At 41.1% G+C, this 21,782-nt stretch overlaps 1 protein-coding gene across 3 annotated transcripts in view; it reads right to left on the reverse strand.

Annotated features, from left to right (window-relative positions):
* LOC134340593 (cytoplasmic dynein 1 intermediate chain 2-like) overlaps positions 1–21,223 on the reverse strand; it is an 88,088-nt gene extending 66,865 nt beyond the window's left edge. For all 3 annotated transcript variants that reach the window (XM_063038020.1, XM_063038021.1, XM_063038022.1), the window contains exons 1-2: positions 21,136–21,223; positions 4,722–4,839 (exon numbers count right to left, since the gene is read on the reverse strand). In XM_063038020.1, coding sequence (XP_062894090.1) covers positions 4,722–4,829 — 108 coding nt within the window. In that variant the 5' untranslated portion in view covers positions 4,830–4,839; positions 21,136–21,223. The remainder of the gene's footprint in view (positions 1–4,721; positions 4,840–21,135) is intronic.
* Between the last annotated feature and the right edge of the window lie 559 nt (positions 21,224–21,782).

Genomic DNA, 21,782 nt, shown 5'->3' on the forward strand with positions numbered 1-21,782 from the left:
CCATAATATCTTGTCAAGCAAACAAGACAGAATCTGCTAACCTAGAAAAAAGTACAAGAAAATAATTGCTATATCATAGAATCACATTCCACTGCAGCAAGTTATTGGGCTCATTATCTGTGCCACTTCTATGAAATACCTATCTAATTAATTCCACTTCCTTACTGATTTGTAAACCTTCCCCTTTGAGTATCTACGGAATACCCTTTGGAAGTAACTACTGAAACTGCTGCCATCACCATTTCATTATCTGACACTGAGACAAAGGGGTCAAGGTACCCCTTTCTGTCCTACATAGTTGCAATAATTAGGTGGACAAGAATAGCTTATGTATTACAATATGAAGCATTCAGACTAGGAAGCAGGTATTCTGACAGTTAAAAAGGATTTCAGAACACAAAATGATTCCAATTTATTCATGTAACCATGGAAGGCTCATCCAGAAATTCATGAGGCATCGGATCCATGGAACCTTAGCAGTATAGATTCGGAATTGGCTCCCCCACAGAAGGCAGAGGGTGGTAGTAGATGGAACATATTCTGCCTGGAGGTCAGAGACTAGTGGTGTTCTGCAGCAGTCTGTTCTGGGACCTCTGCACTTCGTCACTTTTATGAATGTCTTGGATGAGGTAGTGGAAGGGTGGGTTAATATGTTTCCAGCCCATAGGTTTCAACGAAATATAGACAGGATGCAGAGCTAGGCTGAGAAGTGGCAGATCGAGTTCAACCCAGAAAAGTATGAAGTGATTCACTTTGGAAGGTCAAATTTGAAGGCAGAATACAGGGTTAATGACAGGATTCTTAGCAGTGTGGAAAAACAGAGGGATCTTGGGGTCCATATCTATAGATCCCCAATGTTGCAGTGCAAGTTGATGGGGTGGTTAAGAGTGCATATGGTGTATTGACCTTCATTAGTCAGGAGACTGAGTTTAAGAGCCGCGAGGTAATGATGCAGATCTATAAAACCCTAGTTACACCACACTGGGAGTATTGTCATCAAAGTTGCTGGTGAACTCAGCAGGCCAGGCAGCATCTCTAGGAAGACGTACAGTTGACGTTTCGGGCCGAGACCCTTCATCAGGACTAACTGAAGGAAGAGCTAGTAAGAGATTTGAAAGTGGGAGGGGAGATCCAAAATGAAAGGAGAAGCCAGGAGGGGGAGGGATGGAGCCAAGAGCTGGACAGGTGATTGGCAAAAGGGATATGAGAGGATCATGGGACAGGAGGCCCAGGGAGAAGGAAAAGGGGGAGGGGGGAAAACCAGAGGATGGGCAAGGGGTATAGTCAGAGGGACTGAGGGAGAAAAAGGAGAGAGAGGGAGAAAGAATGTGTGTATATAAATAAATAACGGATGGGGTACGAGGGGGAGGTGGGGCATGAGCGGAAGTTAGAGAAGTCAATGTTCATGCCATCAGGTTGGAGGCTACCCAGACGGAATATAAGGCGTTGTTCCTCCAACCTGAGTGTGGCTTCATCTTTACAGTAGAGGAGGCCGTGGATAGACATATCAGAATGGGAATGGGACGTGAAATTAAAATGTGTGGCCACTGGGCTACACATTTTAATTCCACATCCCATTCCCAGTGGCCACACATTTTAATTCCACATCCCTTTCCCATTCTGATATGTCTATCCACGGCCTCCTCTACTGTCAAGATGAAGCCACACTCAGGTTGGAGGAACAACACCTTATATTCCGTCTGGGTAGCCTCCAACCTGATGGCATGAACATTGACTTCCCTAACTTCCGCTCATGCCCCACCTCCCCCTCGTACCCCATCCGTTATTTATTTATATACACACATTCTTTCTCTCTCTCTCCTTTTTCTCCCTCAGTCCCTCTGACTATACCCCTTGCCCATCCTCTGGGTTCCCCCACCCCCCGTCTTTCTCCCTGGGCCTCCTGTCCCATGATCCTCTCATATCCCTTTTGCCAATCACCTGTCCAGCTCTTGGCTCCATCCCTCCCCCTCCTGTCTTCTCCTATCATTTTGGATCTCCCCCTCCCCCTCCCACTTTCAAATCTCTTACTAGCTCTTCCTTCAGTTAGTCCTGACGAAGGGTCTCGGCCCGAAACGTCGACTGTACCTCTTCCTAGAGATGCTGCCTGGCCTGCTGCGTTCACCAGCAACTTTGATGTGTGTTGTTTGAATTTCCAGCATCTGCAGAATTCCTCGTGTCTGGGAGTATTGTGTTCACTTCTGGTCACCTCATTATTGGAAAGATGTAAAAGCTTTAGAGAGGGTGCAGAGGATATTTACCAGGATGCTGCCTGGATTAGAGAACGAAGAGGAAAGGTTGAGTGAGCAAGAACTTTTCTCTTTGGAACAAAAGAGGATGAGTGGTAACTTGATTGAGGCGTTTAAGATTGAAAGTGACATAAGCAGACAGCCAGCGCCTTTTTCCGAGGGTGGCAAGGCTAATACCAGAAGGCATCCTTTTAAGGTAAGTGGAAGAAAGTTAGAGGAGATATCAGAGGTAGTTTTTCTTTAACAGAGATTGGTAAGTGCTTGGAACACTCTATTGAGGGTGGTGATTGAGACTGATATAACAGGGACACTTACGAGATTCTTGGATAGGCAAATGAAAATGGAGGGTTATGGGCTGTGTTGGAGGGAAGGGTTATATTGATCATGGAATAGGTGGGCAAAACATCATGGATAGAGTGGTCGATACTATGCGGCACTATTCTGTGTTCTATATTGACATTACAGAGGCATGAGAGAGGAGGTGGCCAAAATAGCTTGGAAAAGAACACTGGCAGGGATGACGGCAGAGAAGCAATGGCTGGAATTTCTGGAAGCAATTTGGAAGGCACAGCATATATATATCTCAAAGTGGAAGAAGATTCTAAAGGCAAGATGACACAACTGTGACTAAGAAGAGAAATCAAAACCAACATAAAATCTAAAGAGAGGGCATATAGTAGAGCAAAAATTAATGGGAAGTTAGAGGATTGGAAAGCTTTTAAAAACAAACAGAAGACTACTAAAAAGTCATTAAGAAGGTAAAGAGGGAATATGAAAGTAAGCTAACCAATAATATTAAAGAAGATACCAAAAGTTTCTTCAGCTACATAAGGTGTAAAAGAAGAATGAGGGTTGAACCGCTGGAAGACGATGTTGGAGAGGTAGTAATGGGGGACAACAAGATGGCGGACGAACTGAATAAGTATTTCGCATCAGCCTTCATGGTGGAAGACACTAGCAGTGTGGTGGAACTTCCAGGTGTCAGGGATCATGAAGTGTGTGAAGTTACCATAACTAGAGAGAAGGTTCTTGAGAAACTGAAAGATCTGAAGGTAGACAGGTCACCTGGACCAGATGGTGTACACCCCAGAGTTCTGAAAGAGGTGGGTTTATGAGATCATGGGGGCATTAGTAATGGTCCACTAGATTTTGGAATGGTTCCGGAAGACTGGAAAATTGCAAATGTCACTCCACTCTCCAAGAAGGGAGAGAGGCAGAAGAAAGGAAACTATAGGCTAGTTAGTCTGACCTCAGTGGTTGGGAAGATGTTGGAGTCGATTATTAAGGATGAGGTCTCAGGGTACTTCAACATATGTAATAAAATAGGCTGTAGTCAGTATGGTTTCCTCAAAAATTTCCTATACCACGTTATATGTCAACGATATATGATTTGGATGATGCAATTGATGGCTTTATTGCAAAGTTTGCAGACAATATTAAGATAGGTGGAGGTCGTTTTGAGGAAGTAGAGGGGCTACAGGACCTATTAGGCAAAGAAATGGCAGATGGAATACAGTGTCAGGAAGCGTATGGTCATGCACTTTGGTAAAATAATTGACTATTTTCTAAATGGAGAGAAAATACAAAAAACCGAGGTGCAAAAAAAAAGTCCTTGTGCCAGATTCCCTAAATGTTAATTTGCAGGTCGAGTCTGTGGTGAGGAAGGCAAATGCAATGTTAGCATTCATTTCAAGAGGACCAGAATATAAAGGCAAGGATGTAATGTTCAAACTTTATAAAGCACTGGTGAAGCCTCACTTGGAGTATTGTGAGCAGTTTTGGGCCCCTTATCTTAGAAAGGATGTGCTGAAACTGGAGAGGGTTCAAAGGAGGTTCACAAAAATGATTCCAGGATTGAATGGCTTGTCATGTGAAGAGCTTTTGATGGCTCGGGGCCTGTATTCATTAGAATTCAAACGAATGAGGGGTGACCTCATTGAAACCTATTGAATGGTGAAAGGCCTTGATAGAGTCAATGTGGAGATGTTTCCTATGGTGGGAGAGTCTAAGATCAGAGGACACAGCCTCAAAATAGAGGAGCATCCTCTTAGAACAAAGAAGAGGAGGAATTTCTTTAGCCAGAGAGTGGTAAATCTGTGGAATTCTTTGTCGCAGGTAGCTGTGGAGGCCGTCTTTATGTACAGTATATTTAAGGCAGATTCTTGACCGGTCAGGGCATGAAGCAATGCAGGGAGAAGGCAGGAGATTGGGGCTGAGAGGAAAATTAGATCAGCCATGATGATATGTCAGAGCAGACTCGATCAGCCAAATGGCCTAATCCTGCTCCTCTATTTTATGGTCTTATGGACATTGTCACTCTTCGAGATCATAACACAGACTAGAAGCAGCTCTTCCACACCTGATTATGATAATACGTTAAGGCATCATTGGCCAGTTCAACTGCATAATTAACCTGAGCTCTTCAAATGGTATTTCAGTTTCTCTGAAATGGCCATCAATATCTGAACTCACATCTTTCTTTTTCTTCTCTTCCTCTTTTCTCTTTTTCTCTTCTCTGATCTGTGCTAGCCGTAGCTTTTTCCGTTCCAGCTCAGCTTTGAGCTCACTCTTGTCTGCCATAGTAAAGTACCTGAAAAAAAATACCCAGTTGGATAATTAAAAATACTGTTACTCTCATGTTTTAGTCAGTATAGTTATTAGTATTGTAATATTCTTTCTCACTCCTTCCACCTGACTCCTCAACTGTTACCACACTCAACCTGGCTACTTTTGGGCAGCATAAGTGTCAAAATAGGGGCAACACCCCTGTCACAGTCGTGTAGAAGTGAAGCAATAGCACTACTGGTTCCAAATACCCAGGTTAGATCCTGACTTTTGGTGCTGACAGTGTGAAGTTTGTATGTTCATAGTGTGGTCACGTGACTTACCCCGTACATTCCAAAAATATGTTGGTGAGTTAATTGGCTACTCTAAATTACCCCTAGTCTAGGTTAATGACCAAAAAAATCAAAATAGAGGAGTTGCTTGGGATATGCACGTCAGAATGAAGTGCAGAGGTACAGGGAAATAAGGAGAAAGGAAATGGGATAATCCCACTGGGAACCAGCACAGATCTAAGGAACTGAATAGGTTTTGACTGTGTCACAATATGTACAGGATGGAATCGTTGAAAGTAGATCAGTCACTGATACATGAGAGCCAAACGTACATTCATATTAAACCCAGTGAAACTTTATGTTCATGAAAGAGAAAGTAGACAAAAATTCTATTTTTCTATTTTTAGGTAATATTAAACACTGAGTCTCAAAATTGATGTGGCGTTTTGGTACTCCTTACAAATGCACTATCCTATGCAAAGAGAGTTGAAAATTTTCCTCTGGTTTGTGGTAAAATAGCCTGATTCACATTGTAATGATTCAATCGCTCTGACCAATAAGGAAAAATATGCAGGGCCTTTTATGACCCTGGTGTAATCCAAAACACTTCACAGCCAATGAAGCACATTTGAACTGCTGTCACTGTTGTAATGCTGGAAACACAGCAGCTAACTTATAATAGCACAAAATCAGTAACAGACAGGGTACTGAAGGCCTGTGTGAGCTAGCTGTCTGGCATTTTGCAGCACCTTTACAATCTGAGTCTGAGTCAGGAAAAGATACCGGTGCTATGGAAGACGACCTGCTTGGTTCCTGTATCCAAGAAGGCGACTCCGTCTGAACTTAATGACTACAAACCAATTGCCCTCACATCTCGTGATGAAAGTGCTGGAGAGGCTGGTCCTGACGTACTTTGTACCACAGGTGAGATCTTCATTGCACACTCTACAGTTTGCCTACCAACCTTATGTGGGAGTGAATGATGCCATCATTTACCTGTGGCAGAGAGCTCACTCCAGCCTGGATGATGCTGGTGGCATTATGAGAATCACATTTTTTGATTTCTCTAGTGCCTTCAACACAATCCAGACACTTCTTCTGAGCGAGAAGCTGCAAAGGATGGTCATAGATAAATCCACTATCTCCTGGATTACTGACTACCTGACAGATAGACCCCAGTTTGTACAGCTGGGTAGTTCTCTGTCTCAGATGGTGGTGAGTGGCACTGGAGTGCCACAAGAAACTGTTCTGTCTCAGTTTCCATCTTGTCACTTGCAGAAGTTCTCTGATGACTCTGCGGTGGTTGGGTGTATCAGAGATGTGCAGGGGTCAGAGTATAGAGGACTGGTGGACAAGTTTGTGGAGTGGTGCAGGAGGAATCACCTGCTCCTGAATGTGGGCAAAACCAGGGAGATGGTGATTGATTTTAGGAGGAAGAGGACTGTGACAAGTCCTGTATACATTCTGGGAGAAGAAGTTGCAGTGGTGGAGGAGTACAAATACTTGGGTGTTCACCTCGATCACTGACCACTGACCACTGACCACAGACCACAGATTGGAAAACCAACACCAAGGCTGTTTACGAGAAGGGGATGAACAGACTCTAATTTCGAAGGAAGCTGAAATCCTTCAATGTGTGCAGCAGGATGTTGGAGATCTTTTACCAGTCTGTTGTAGTGAGAGCAGTCTTTTTTGTGGCTTTATGTTAGGGGAGCAGTGCCGGTGCTGGTTACGCAAAGAGACTAAATGAATTCATCAAAAAAGCTAGATCCGTCCTTGGTTACAAACCAGACTCTTTTGAGTTAGTGGTGGAGAGGACCAAATGCAATAAGCATATACAACAGTTCATCTCTGTGTGAGAGGACAACACAGATCATAGTACAATAGTCTCTGCATTATTATTTCATACATTATTATTGCACAGTATTGCACATTGGTAAATTATTATTGTGTATATTATTATTATTTTGTACTTTATTATTAGTTGTTCGTCCATCGTTGTTGTCGATGAGGACCTCGACACCATTATGATGGTGTCGAGACTAGCGTATGATTTGGATTTAAGTGAGGGAGAGTTGCGCAGCGTCAGCCTCACTCTCTCTTCCCAATTCCCATTTGAATCCAGTGGCAAGACAATTGAGATGACTGGAGATGGGACTAGGCGCAGTGGATGACCAGGACGTCTCCTGTGTCTTGTCCTGCTCTACACATTCCACGACGCTTGCAGAGACCGCCTTCTTGACCGTTGGACCTTCCATTGGTCTCGTCCGCTCAATCCGCCGGAGTCTGTCTTCACATGCTGAGATAGACAACTCCCTATCTCACCGAGGGTTTGAGACCCGTCGGCGACCCTCACCTGGTTTAGCCGGCTTGTCGGAGTCGTTGCCCGGGGTGTGGCTGCTGTCGCATGCAAACAGCTACCGGGAGCCACAGGTGAGAGCTGAGTGCCAGGTGGGGACCAAAGGTGGACTAACCACCCTGAAAAGGACGCGACATGTTCCCCCACCAGAGGTGCTACCCCTCCCTGACACCCCATACATATTATTATAATTGTTATGATTTATTATTATTGCTAAGTGTGTTTTTAAATGTTGCCGTTGTAACAAAATAATTTCCCACTCGGGATCAATAAAGTACTTATTATTATCAATATATTTTAGTGATGTCAGCTGAACGATAAATTCAGGCCAGGGTATCATGAGAACGCCACAGTATTCAAATTGTCAGAGAATGTTTTACACCCATATTAATTTAACATCACATCAAAAAAATAGCCCTCTTGATGGTGTAACACTCCCATAAAAATCCAAAACAGTGACAACCCTACATTCCTTGTTTGCAGTCTGAACTCTTAAAGTCTTTACACAGCCTCTAGGGCAATGTTCGAAAGTGATATTTACTTGTTTTCCCTGAACTCAAAGGAAATATCTATTTAGGAACCCTAATTTACTGTACGTTTGAGCCGAGACCCTTCAATAAGACTTGGCCCGAAATAGACTGTTTGATCCCCTCCAAAAATGCTGCCTGACTTGCTGAGTTCCTTGAGCATTTTGTGTGTGTTACTTAAGACTTTCAGCATCTGCAGAATCTCTTATGTTACTGTACTAACAAGTCATTATTATATGCTTCTGACATGCTGAGTGTAACTAATTTCATATGAACTTTTTTTTTGTAATTTTAGTGTTCTGCTTGACATACTTCAGCCCAATATTTCATTGGGATGTGGGGAGTTGGGTGGTGGAGGAAAAAAAATTGGGAAAAAACTGCTGACTACATAACAATGTTAAAAGTGTTCAGAATTTCCACATGATAATTGCTAATGGCACAAGGGTCAGGACCGTATCTGCCTCTTCTAGTTAGCGGGGCATAAAAGGCAACAGGCGGAAAATAGGCCTTCTTTAAAAAAATGAACTATGATCATCAGTGCATTGCCTGAAAGAGTTGTGAAAGCAGATACAAAAAATAACTTTCAAAAGCAAATAGGATAAATAATTTTTTTTTTTTAATTGCTGGACTAATTGAGACTAATCTACCAAAGAGTCAGCAAGGGCACTCCAGTCTGAACAGTCAGTCTGTTGTGTCACTCTATGATTCTATGACAATAAAATGGAGTCTATTTTTGGAAGTCAGTGTTTCAGTGGACTTGGCTGTTTGGTATGAGTCACTACCAGAGTTACTTGTAACAAGAATGTCCTGAATGATGCATTGTTTTACTTGGCTTCATTTTTGGTTGCATTTCCCTGACTATGCTTGTGTACGTTACTGATGTACTTTCCAGTTTTGATATTCTGGAAGAATTGTAAGACAGCAATTAAAACAATATGAACCAGTTAAGGTGCAATCAAGGGAAAAGAAATAACTCAATAGCAGGCTACAATTCAAGTCTCAGCAATGCCCATACCTACTGGAAGCCCAAATGACCCACTCATTTGTTGCCAAATAAGGAATTAAATTTGATAGGGAGAAAGTAACGTCTGACGTAGCAGTATTTCAGTGGAGTAAAGGAAATTACAGTGGTATGAGAGAGGAGTTGGCCAAAGTAAATTGGAAGGAGATGCTGACAGGGAAGACAGCAAAGCAGCAATGGCTTGAGTTTCTGGGAAAAACGAGGAAGGTGCAGGATAGATGTATTCCAAAAACAAAGAAATACTCAAATGGCAAAATAGTACAACTGTGGCTGACAAAGGAATTTAAAGCTAATGTAAAAGCAAAAGAGAGGGCTTACGATGTAAAAATTAGTAGTGAGACAAAGGATTGGGAAGCTTTAAAAAACCTACAAAGAGCAACTAATAGAAGTATTAGAAGGGAAAATATGAAATATAAAAGCAAGCTAGCAAACAATATCAGAGTGGATAGTAAAAGCTTTTCCAAGTATGTAAAAAATAAAAGAAGATATGAGAGTTGATACAGGACCACTAGTAAATGAGGCCAAAGAAATAATAACGAGGAACAAGGCGATGGCAGATGAACTAAATTAGTATTTTGCATCAGTCTTCACTGTGCAAGACACTAGCAGTATGCCAGATATTGAAGGGAGCGAGGGAAAAGAAGCGAGTGCAGTTACTATTACAAGGGAGAAGGTGCTCAAAAAGCTGAAAGACCTAAGGGTACATAAGTCATCCAAACCAGATGAACTGCACCCTAGGGTTCTGAAGGAGGTAGCGGTAGAGATTATGGAGGCATTAGCAATTATCTTTCAAAAATTATTGAGACTCTGGTATGGTGCCACAGGACTGGAAAATTGCAAATGTCACTCCACTCTTTGAGAAAGGAGGAAGGCAGCAGAAAGAAAATTATAGACCAGTTAGCCTGACCTCAGTGGTTGGGGAGATGTTAGAGTCAATTGTTAAGGATGAGATTATGGAGTACTTGATGACACAGGACAAGATAGGACAAAGTCAGCATGGTTTCCTTAATGGATTTCTTTGAGGAGATTAAAGGTTGGATAGATAAAGGGGATCCAGTGGATGTTGTATATTTGGACTTCCAGAAGGCCTTTGACAAGGTGCCACACATGAGGCTGTTTACCAAGTTAAGAACCTATGCTATTACAGGAAAGTTACTAGGATTGTTAGAGCATTGGCTGATTGGTAGAATGCAATCAGTGGGAATAAATCCTTTTCTGGTTAGCTGCCAGTGACTAGTGGTGTTCCACAAGGGTCTGTGTTGGGACCACTTCTTTTTATGCTATATAATCAATTATTTAGATGATGGAATAGATGGCTCTGTTGCCAAGTTTGCAGATGATAAGAAGATTAGTGGAGGGGCAGGTAATGTTGAGGAAACAGGTAGGCTGCAGAAGGACTTAGACAGACTAGGAGAGTGGGCAAGAAAAGTGGCAAATGAAATACATTGTTGGAAAATGCATGGTCATGCACTTTGGTAGAAGAAATAATTGTGCAGACTATTTTCTAAATGTGAAGAAAATCCAAAAATCTGAGATGCAAAGGACTTAGGAGTCCTTATGCAGAACACCCTAAAGGTTAACTTGCAGGTAGAGTTGGTAGTGAGGAAGGCAAATGCAATGTAGCATTCATTTCAAGAGGTCTTGAATACAAGAGCAGGGCTGTGATGCTGAGGCTTTATAAAGCACCAATGAAGCTTCACTTTTGAGTATTGTGAACAGTTTTGGACTCCTTATCAAAGAAAAGATCTGCTGGCGTTAGAGAGGGCTCAGAGGAAGTTCACAAGGATGATTCCGGGAATGAGAGAATTATCATACGAGGAACATTTGATAGCTCTGGGTCTGTACTCACTGGAATTTAGAAGGATGAGGGGAGATCTCATTGAAACCTTTCAAATGTTGAAAGGCCTAGACAGAGTAGTGTGGAAGGGATGTTTCCCATGGTGGGAGAGTCTAGGAGAAGAGGGCATAACCTCAGGATAGAGGGGCACCCATTTAAAACAGAGATGCAGAGAAATTTCTTTAGCCAGAGGGTGAAAACTTGTGGAGTTTATTACCACAGGCAGCTGTGGCCAGGTCATTGGGTGTATTTAAGGCAGAGCTTGATAGGTTCTTGATTGGACATGGCATCAAATGTTACGGGGAAAAGGCTGGGCAGTGGAGCAGAGGAGGAGAAGAAAGGATCAGCCATGATTGAATGGCAGAGCAGACTCAATGGGCCAAATGGCGTAATTCTATTCCTATATCTTATGGTTTTATAAACAGGATGGGATTATAATTTCTTCAAAGAACTATTTGTAAAATTTTATAAACAGGCAATAATTCTACAGATATAAACTCACACAACATAAATTTACTTTTGGCTGCAACAGGATTTCATATTGACTCACAGAAGCAGCAAAAGTAAAAACTGGGATCATATCCTCATTGATTTGTACAATATGTGTTTAACAAAATGGCAAAGTTAACAGTCAAAAAAGGGTCTAATGCTTTCCTGGCATATATGACAAATAAACTCTTCCTGGGCTTACTTACAAAATTAAATTCTGTAGTTTACAGATTATGAAGAGAGAAGGGTCTGAAGGTGGATAAATCACCTGGAACAGATGAGTTACACCCCAGGGCTCTGAAAGAAGTAGCTGAAGAGATTGTGAAACACTAAATTCTGGAATGATTCCAGATGACTGGAAAATCACAAATGTCATTCCACCCTTTAAGGAAGGGAGGCAAAAGACAGGAAATTATAGGCCAGTTAGCCTGACCTTAGTAGTTGAGATGTCAGAATCTATTATTAAAGGTGAGGTTTTGTAAGAGTTGGAGGCATGTAATAAAATAGGCTAAAGTCAGCATGGTTTCCTTAAGGGGAAATCTTGCCTGCAAATCTGTTGGAATTCTTTGAGGAAATAACAAGCAGGATAGACAAAGGAGAGCCTGTTGATGTTGTGTACTTGGATTTTCGGAAGGCATTTGACAAAGTGCCACACGAGGCTGCTAAAAAAGATTAAAGCCCATGGTGCTACAGGGATGACACTAACACGAACAGAAGACTGGCTGTCTGGAAGGTAAAGAGAGGGAATAATGGGGCTCTTTTCTAGTTGGCTGCCAGTGCCTAGCGGTGTTCTACAGGTCTGACTCTTTTCATATGTAATACCCTAGGAAAGGTTTCACTGCTAATATAATGGTCTTTCTGTAGAAGCAGTGAGCTCCAACTTGTGCACTTTAGACTGTTTCATTAAAATGGGCCTTTTTCTTTTTTGTTCTTTCTTTACTATCCCTTTAGTCAAATTAGGAATTATAGAGCTAAATCGTTTAATTGTATGGGGTGTAATGTCTGTTATTATGTGGTACTGATTTGTAACAGGGGAACAAATCACGCAGCATCCACACAAACAGGGGGTTTCAGGGTGCCCATTTGGCGGGACCAGAGATTGTCTTCCCGACACTTATGCAGCCGACAGAACCTGAGGGTTACACACGTTTTATGCCAATGATCTGGATGATGGAATTGATGAGATTTTGGCTAAATTTGCAGAAGATACAAAAAGATAGGTGGAGGGGCAAATAGCGCTGAGGAAGCAGGGAGCCTGCAGAAGTGTTTGGAAAGATTAGGACAGTAGACAAAGAAGTAGAAGATGAAATACAGTGCAGGGGAGTATATGGTCATGCACTTTAGTAGAAAGAATAAAGGTACAGTGGCATGGAAAAGTTTCGACACCCCTGGTCAAAATTTCTGTTACTGTGAATAGTTAAGTGAATATAAGATGAACTGATCTCCAAAAGTAATAAAGTTAAAGATGAAACATTCTTTTCAACATTTTAAGGAAGATTAATGTATTATTTTTGTTTTGTACAATTTCAGAGTGGAAAAAAAGGAAAGGAGCACCATGCAAAAGTTTGGGCACCCCAAGAGATTTGAGCTCTCAGATAACTTTTACCAAGGTCTCAGACCTTAATTAGCTTGTTAGGACTATGGCTTGTTGACAGTCATCATTAGGAAAGGCCAGGTGATGCAAATTTCAAAGCTTTATAAATACCCTGACTCCTCAAACCTTGTCCCAACAATCAGCAGCCATGGGCTCCTCTAAGCAGCTGCCTAGCACTCTGAAAATTGAAATAAATGATGCCCACAAAGCAGGAGAAGGATATAAGAAGATAGCAAAGCGTATTCAGGTAGCTGTTTCCTCAGTTTGTAATGTAATTAAGAAATGGCAGTTAGCAGGAATGGTGGAGGTCAAGTTTAGGTCTGGAAGACCAAGAAAACTTTCCGAGAGAACTGCTCATAGGATTGCTAGAAAGGCAAACCAAAACCCTCGTTTGGCTGCAAAAGGCCCTCAGGAAGATTTAGCAGACTCTGGAGTGGTGGTGCACTGTTCTACTATGCAGCAACACCTGCACAAATATGACCTTCATGGAAGAGTCATCAGAAGAAAACCTTTCCTGCGTTCTCACCACAAAATTCAGCATCAGAAGTTTGCAAAGGAACATCTAAACAAGCCTGATGCATTTTGGAAACAAGTCCCGTGGACTGATGAAATTAAAAAAGAACCTTTTGGCCGCAATGAGCAAAGGCATGTTTGGAGAAAAAAGGGTGCAAAACTTCATGAAAAGAACACCTCTCCAACTGTTAAGCATGGGGGTGGATCGATCATGCTTTGGGCTTGTGTTGCAGCCAGTGGCATGGGGAAAATTTCACTGGTAGAGGGAAGAATGAATTCAATTAAATACCGACAAATTTTGGAAGCAAACATCACACTGTCTGTAAAAAAGCTGAAGATGAAAAGAGGATGGCTTCTACAACAGAATAATGATCCTAAACACCTTAAAATCCACAATGGATTACCTCAAGAAGCGCAAGCTGAAAGTTTTGCCATGGCCCTCACAGTCCCCTGACCTAAACATCATCAGAAATCTGTGGATAGACCTCAAAAGAGCAGTGCATGCAAGACGGCCCAAGAATCTCACAGAACTAGAAGTCTTTTGCAAGGAAGAATGGGCGAAAATCCCCCAAATAAGAATTGAAAGACTCTTAGTTGGCTACAGAAAGCGTTTACAAGCTGTGATACTTGCCAAAGGGGGTGTTACTAAGTACTGACCATGCAGGGTGCCCAAACTTTTGCTTTGGGCCCTTTTCCTTTTTTGTTATTTTTAAACTGTAAAAGATGGAAATTAAAAAGTAATCTTGCTTAAAATATTAAAGAAATGTGTCATATTTAACTTTATGCCTTTTGGAAATCAGGTCATCTTTTACTCGCTTCGCTATTCACAGTAACAGAAATTTTGACCTGAGGTGCCCAAACTTTTGCATGACACTGTATAGACTATTTTCTAAACGGGGAACAAATTCACAAATCAGAGGTGCAAAGAGACTTGGGAGTCCTAGTGCAGGATTCCCTAAAGGTTAATTTGAAGGTTGTGTCAGTGGTAAGGTAAACAAATGCATTCATAAAAACAAGGATGTAGTGTTGAAGCTTTAAACGTATTGATCAAACCACATTTAGAATACTGTGAAATGGTTTGGGCCCCATATCTAAGAAAGGACGTGCTGGCATTGGAGAGGGTCCAGAGGAGGTTCAGAAGAATGAATTCAGAAATGAAAGGGTCAATGTATGAGCAGTGTTTGATGGCTTTGGGTCTGGGGGGGGGGATCTCATTAAACTTTATCAAATACTGAAAGGCCCAGATAGAGTGGATGGGGAAAGGATGTTTCCTATAGTGGAGGAGTCTAGAACCAGCGGGCACAGCCGCAGAACAGAGGGAGATCCATTTAGAACAGAGATGAGGAGGAATTTCTTCAGCCAGAGAGTGGTGAATCCGTGAGATTCATTGCCACAGACGGTCTTGGAGGCCAAGTCATCGGGTATACAGTGGATTCCAGTTAATTGGGTCATCGATTAATCGGGGCAGTCACATATTTGGGACAACTCTTAAAGAACAAAAACTAATCGAGAAAATAGCCGTGGCTCTTTTTGTTTATTTGGGACACTGTGCTGCTTTATTAGTACAGAAGACTGTTGCAGAAGTTTTTAATTAGGGTCAGTTGCATGCACTCGTGTGCCCGTTAGACACTACACTGTGCTTAGAGCAAACAGTTTTTAAATACTGTCAGTTGTGTGTGTTCAAAAAGCAGTGATTGGTGAGAAATAAGCAGCAAGACAATTCAGAACTGATTTGCTCACTGCAGTTTCAAGCATTCAAGCTTGGAGATGCCAGAAACAGCCAGGAGTGAAAATGAAACGATTTTGCTACTTCGGCAAGTTAGGAACTACAAAGAATTTGAAGGTATTGACAATCATCTTGAATGTGACAATGAAAATGAAGATTTGGAGGATGCGTTCGTCAAAAGCACTGTTTGAAGACAGTCCATTCTCTACACTAGGTGTCTACACTGATTTTGTTCACTTACTGTCAAAAGAACATGGCAGTGTACATTGGATGAATTCCTCCATCGATAACTATTAGGAACTAATACACAGTTTTACAGTACTGTAGCAGTATTGGTAGTGTTCTAATTTGTTCTGTATTTCATTTGTTACCCAGTTAACTGGTAGTTTGTCTTATTTATAGCTTTATCACCATTTCTATGAAACTTCAGCTAATTGGAGCAGCCGCTTAATTGGGCCAAAATTTACTGGTCCTGATGTGCCCAATTAAACAAAATCTACTGTATTTAAAGCAGAGGTTGATAGGTTCTTGATTAGGCAAGCCGTCTTACGCTATGGGGAGAAGGCAGGAGAATGGGGTTGAGAGGGAAAATAAATCAGCCGTGGTTGAATAGCAGAGCAGTCTCGATGGCTGAATGGCCTCATTCTGCTCCTATGTCTTATGGTCTTATGACTTTTCATCAGGTACCAGAAAACTTGAGAATTGTTAACATTGTTCCTTTATTTAAGAAAGATGGCAGGGATACACCAGATAAATGCTCGCTGGTGAACCGTGCATTATTGGTAGGGAAATTACTAGTGACAATTATAAAGGAACAGATTTATGTACATAGGGCTGATCAGGTCTAGTCAGCATGCCTTTATGTGGAGGAAATTCTGTCTCACTCACTAATGTAAGAGAGTTTTAAGTAACTGCGAAGATTGATGAAGGCAGGGTAGTAGACGTTATCTGTATAGTCTTTAGAAAGGTCTTGCATTGTCACCTGATGCAGAAAGTTAATGCATCAAAGAAGAGTTGGCTAAATGGATCCAAAAGTGGCATAGGGATAGGAGGCAGTCATTTGTGGAGGAGGTTACTTCTGTGATTGGAAGTCTGTGACCCATAGCATGCCGCAGGGGGCTAGTGCTAGAATGCTTGTTGTTTGTAAGATATATTAACGATTTGGACATGCATATAAGAGGAATGATTGGCAAGTTTGTGCATGACATGAAAGCTGATAGCACGATGGATAGTGGGAAAGGTTGTCTAAGGCAAAGTTCCTCCTGCATTTTGTGTGTGTTACTCTGGATTTCCAGTATCTGCAGAATCTCTTGTTTAAAAGTTGTACTTGCTAACATTTAGAAAATTGAAGGGTTGATTTGATTGAAGATTAAGTTATAAACAAAACTGAGTTTTAACTCTGTTTCTCTCCCCACAGATGCTGTCAAAAACAATTGTGGATAGTGAAAAAGGTTGGAGATCTCCACATCCGTGCACACAAAGGGAAATGACATCCTCACTTTTTGTGAGCAAAGGCATAGAAGATTTATGCAGCCACAATCTTTAAGAAAACAAAGTAGATGCCACAGTTAAAAGGAAGTGAAATTTAGTTTTGCAGTAGGAGAGTCAATAAAGTTTTAAGGATTGATTATTATAAACATAGGAGATTCTGCAAATACTGGATGGAAATCCAGAGCAACACACACAAAATGCTAGAGGAACTCAATAGGTCAGGCAGCATCTGAGGAGAAAAATAAACAACACAACATTTTGAGCCAAGGCCATTCAATCCTGATGAGGTTTTGACACAAAATATTGACTGTTTATTCTTCTCCATAGATGCTGCCTGACCTGCTGAGTTCCTCCAACATTTTGAGTAGGATTGATTATTGCGTTATATTGAAATTGAGAGCGGTAGAAAGCCAAAAGGCACTTTACACAAAGTTTCATACATATCCCCTATAAAAACACATCACTTACAATTGGTCATAAAAAAAAACATTTAGTCTTTATCACATATTTATTACTCATCACTAAATATGTATCTTATCTTGATTGTTTTGACTTACAAAATGTAAATCCAATTTGTAACCCCCGGTCCTAGAAACCTGTATGATAGTTCAAATTTAGATTTGGGGGAATAAAACCACCCTAGCCAGATTGAATCATTATAGCTTCATATGGTAATGGTTAATCACTTTAAACATCTTGTCCTTTACATCTTCATTGCATCCTCCGGCAAATGTACCTAGTTAAATATGGAAACTGTATTTAGTCAAGAGACCAAATTAAAAAGCAATGCACAATTTCTTCCACAGCTTTTTTAAATGAATGGTACTGCACAGTTCTGCAAAATTAACCTTGTTCTGCAAAATGCAGATATTCTACAAATTCAAGAAAAGCAACATGCCCAATACACTGAAGGAACTCAGCAGGTCGGGCAGCATCTGTGGAAATGAACAGTCAACATTTCGGGCCGAGACCCTTTGTCAGGACAAAGGCCCAAAACATTGACTGTTCGTTTTCACGGATTCTGCCCAACCTGCTGAGTTCCTCCAGCGTGTTGTGCGTGTTGCTTTGACCCCAGCATCCGCAGAGTATTTTGTGTTTAAAATTCAAGAAGAGGTTATTTCAATGGACACTTCAGAATAAACATATTTCATCAAACATGTATCATTATGTACATAGAGAACCCATCCCATTAATAAAACAAGCAGACCAAGAATGATCTCTTGGTTTAAGACTGTCATCTTGAGTTGTCAATCTAGGTGCTAAGGCCATCATAATTCCTGCCAACTTCTCTCTTTCCATTTAACCCACTAAAAGCATAGAAAAACAACAGGAGCAGAAATTTAATATTATAGCACACAAGACCAAGAAGTGACAAAACTTCTATTGATGAAGGGTCTTGGCCCAAAACATCTAGTCTTTATTCCTCTCTATAGGTGCTGCACAACCTGTTGAGTTCCTCCTGTATTTTGTGTGTGTTACTCTGGATTTCCAGTAGCTGAAGAATCTCTTGCTTAAGACTTGTACTTGCTAACATTTAGAAAATTGAAGGGTTGATTTGATTGAAGATTAAGATATTAACAAAACTGAGATTTAACTCTGTTTCTCTCCCAACAGATGCTGTCAAAAATTGGTGGGTATTTCCAGCTTTTCCTGGATTTATTACCACATTATCACTTTTAGGAGTGTGTTCAAACTGTTTGCTGTATTTCCTACAGAACAATAGTGACAACAGTTTCAAAATTATTTCAGTTGATTGTAATGTGCATTAAAGCATTCAACAAGATGGTACCAGCGGACAACGCAACCAATGGTGATGTATTGCAGACAGTTCATGAAACTTCTTCTTTTACTTCTCCTTTCAAATATGATTCTACTGCTAAGCTGCATGCAATTGAACCTACGATTTACATTTTGATGGTGCGTTTTGAGGCCGATTGAGCAACCTGGCACTTTTGCTGTCTCTGAGAGTGTTAGGTTAGGTTTGTGCGGAGTGTGCAGCCTAGAAGCCTGGAGATGGGGCGCGAGCGCATGATTGGCTCCATTACATCTCTCCAATTGAGGCATCAAACAAGGCTGAAGTCAATGAGGATGAGAGCAGAGGACAGGCAAGTCCGCCTGTGTTTGACTGGTCTTCCTCTCCTTCTCACTAGCTGCCGTCCAAGGAAAGTGCAGGGGTCTTGGGATCCACATTACTAGGATTGATCGATGAGAATACGGTCTCAGTTTGGGGGACTTTGAGTTCATGTTGCATGTGTTCCTGGATTCCGGTTAGTTCTTTCTTTGCTATTTTTGAGTGGTTTGATTGGGGTGATTGATGCAAACTGGGGCACTTTGGCGAAGCGGCCTGCATCGGCTAGCAGCGCGGTGCTGAACTAGACTGAATACAACTGTTTCCTGGTTTGATGTTGATATTCTACATGTTGTTCGCTCACTTTCTGCCATTTGCACAATTTGTTCTTTTTTCTCTCTCATGCACTGGATGTTTGATATTTTCTTGAACAGGTTCTATGGTGTGGCTGCCTGTGGGAGGACGAATCTCAGAGTTGTGTTCTGTATACATTCTCTGATAATACTCTTTGAATGTACTTTGAGCATTCAGAGATCATAAAAGGAGCTCTACAAATGCAAGTCGCACCTTTTTTTGTATGCATTGGTTACACCTAGGTTAAGTATAACATGCCTCAACAGTAAATGGCATTAATTCAAACCTCAGATGAAACTCCCAATTGCATCATTACAAGGTCTATGAATTAAACTGGCATGTTGAAGAACAACCCAACCCTGGAATCATATTTCAGTCAAATCCTGACAGTCAAGAGAGGCAGCAAAACATTGTCTGATTCATTTCTCGGCTGGTTTTACAGTCAGATCTCAGGGCAGTTAAGAAGAGTGCAATAAAAACATACAAAAATGATCTAAGTGCCATACTCAATTTCTATAAATTACTCATACAACCCAAAGAGATATGATTCAGTAAATGTGGAAAATACAGATTTAGAATATAACAGCATAAAAGCAGATAATTTAGCTCACGACATCAACACTGGTGTTCCTCTTCCAATGCCAACATGTCCAAATTTTCTCTCGTTTAATTTCTATATTGTTTTTCCAAATAACTACATTTATGTATTTAAAGATACTGAGGGGAACAAATTTTAAAGAATTTGTGAAGTTATCTTCAGCAATGGTTTGTTTACATTAAGTTTTGCATTTTGAAGTACATACATAAAGTTTTCAAACTCCTTTTAAAATGTTAATTTTTAGCCCTTGTTATACCTTCTCCCAAAGTCTGATTTCCTTGAAAGTCAACAGCAGCTTGCAATCACCCCACCATTGAAAAGTTCCAGAAATTGTTTCATTTTACATTCAATTAAGAAAACAGCAATGTATTATTCTAGACATTTAACTAGGAGCTATTTTTGAGAAGCGGGTGGAGGGGAAGTGGAAGAGGAATACATAATGTACTGGTTGGGCACAGGAGTACATTCAGCCAAAGACTCATTCCACCGAGATGCAACACAGAGCGTCATAGGAAGTCATTCCTGCCTGTGGCCATCAAACTTTACAACTCCTCCCTTGGAGGGTCAGACACCCTGAGCCAATAGGCTGCTCCTGGACTTATTTCCTGGCATAATTTACATATTATTATTTAATTATTTATGGTTTTTATATTGCTATATCTATACTCTATTCTTGGTTGGTACAACTGGAACGAAACCCAATTTCCCTCGGGGTCAATAAAGTAGACTATGGCTACGAAAATGTCACTTCAGATTGTTGTTCCAGATTCCAGCGTCTATGGTCTCCTGTGTCACATAAGATGTTAGCCCAATCCTCATTAGCATCTCCAGTGCAAAAGTAGACTAATGTTACACAATAACTTGCATCGACAACACTCTTAACAAAAGCAGCCATCGGTGGGCTCCTGGAAATGGGCCAAACACTTTTCACCATCAAGAATAAGGCCTCCAGGCAGACTGAATCAAAACTGCTTCGGCTGATAATACCCTACTATTGACACGAATAATTTTACGCCTATTGGGAAAAACCTCGGGCTAACAAACTATTTGCCCAAACCTCATCCTGCTTCTACTTAATTTTCAAAATACACGTCTGGAATGCCGAGGCTAGCGAAGACAGCACTGTCACCCCAAAAGGCGGGGAGACGTGCATAATTGACATGGTCCTGCGCCAATCAACAATCAGACATTTCTCACCGAAAAACCTATCAGCGTAGCCGGACGCTGCGGAACGGCTATTTGACAGATGCAAGCTGTTCAAATCATTTTCAGCAAACAATTGATTGAAAATAATCTTTTATGAAAACAAGTTAATTAGTATTTAATACTCGTAACCGCTGTCTGTCGTTTTTAACTTGGAAGAATCCATCAAAATGCAATCTTCCAAACGCCCACTTCTTTTCTGAATAACTAACGTTATTCAAACTTTATTTCCTCGTAATGTTTCAATCATTAATTTAAAGATAACTAACCTTTGCTGTTAACATATATATGTGTGTGTGAAGGAAAGATGCTTCTGTGTCTCGCGACTGCACCAGCACCACATCAGGAGAAGATGATGTCATCCCACAACGCATTGCGCGGAGAGGGCAAATGAATTTGCATAAATTCCAGCTGCCGCAGCTGGAATTTATGTAAATTCAACTTGCATTCAAAGCCCCTGGGTCCCACTTTTAATTCGTTGCAGCATGGCTTCGTTTGGCTCATGATGTGAATTTTACACTTGTCTTTTTCAAGTCATTGGTTGTTTGTCAGTCTTTGTTTATGTATAGTTTCATAGTAAATTCTTTTGTATTTCTTTTTTCCTATAAATGCCTATCAAAATAATCTCAAGGTAGTATATGGTAATGTTACATACTTTAACAATAAATTTACTTTGAACTTTGAACTTTTCTCATGAGCAGTGACATAGTGAGAACGGAGAATGCAAGAGACTGCAGATGCTGGAATTTGGAGCAACAAACAAGATGATGGAATCTGGAGCACAAAAAGAAACTCTGTAACTGAGGACTCCCTCTGTTTCCAGGGTAAACTATTGAGACAGACATCAACTTGGTGAAAGGCACCCCTTGGTCTGCCTGAAACTTGTTGGATTTCCAGCACAGCAAGATGCCTATGA

This window comes from Mobula hypostoma, chromosome X1, assembly GCF_963921235.1.
Source record: "Mobula hypostoma chromosome X1, sMobHyp1.1, whole genome shotgun sequence".
In the NCBI taxonomy this organism is placed as follows: Eukaryota; Metazoa; Chordata; class Chondrichthyes; order Myliobatiformes; family Myliobatidae; genus Mobula; species Mobula hypostoma.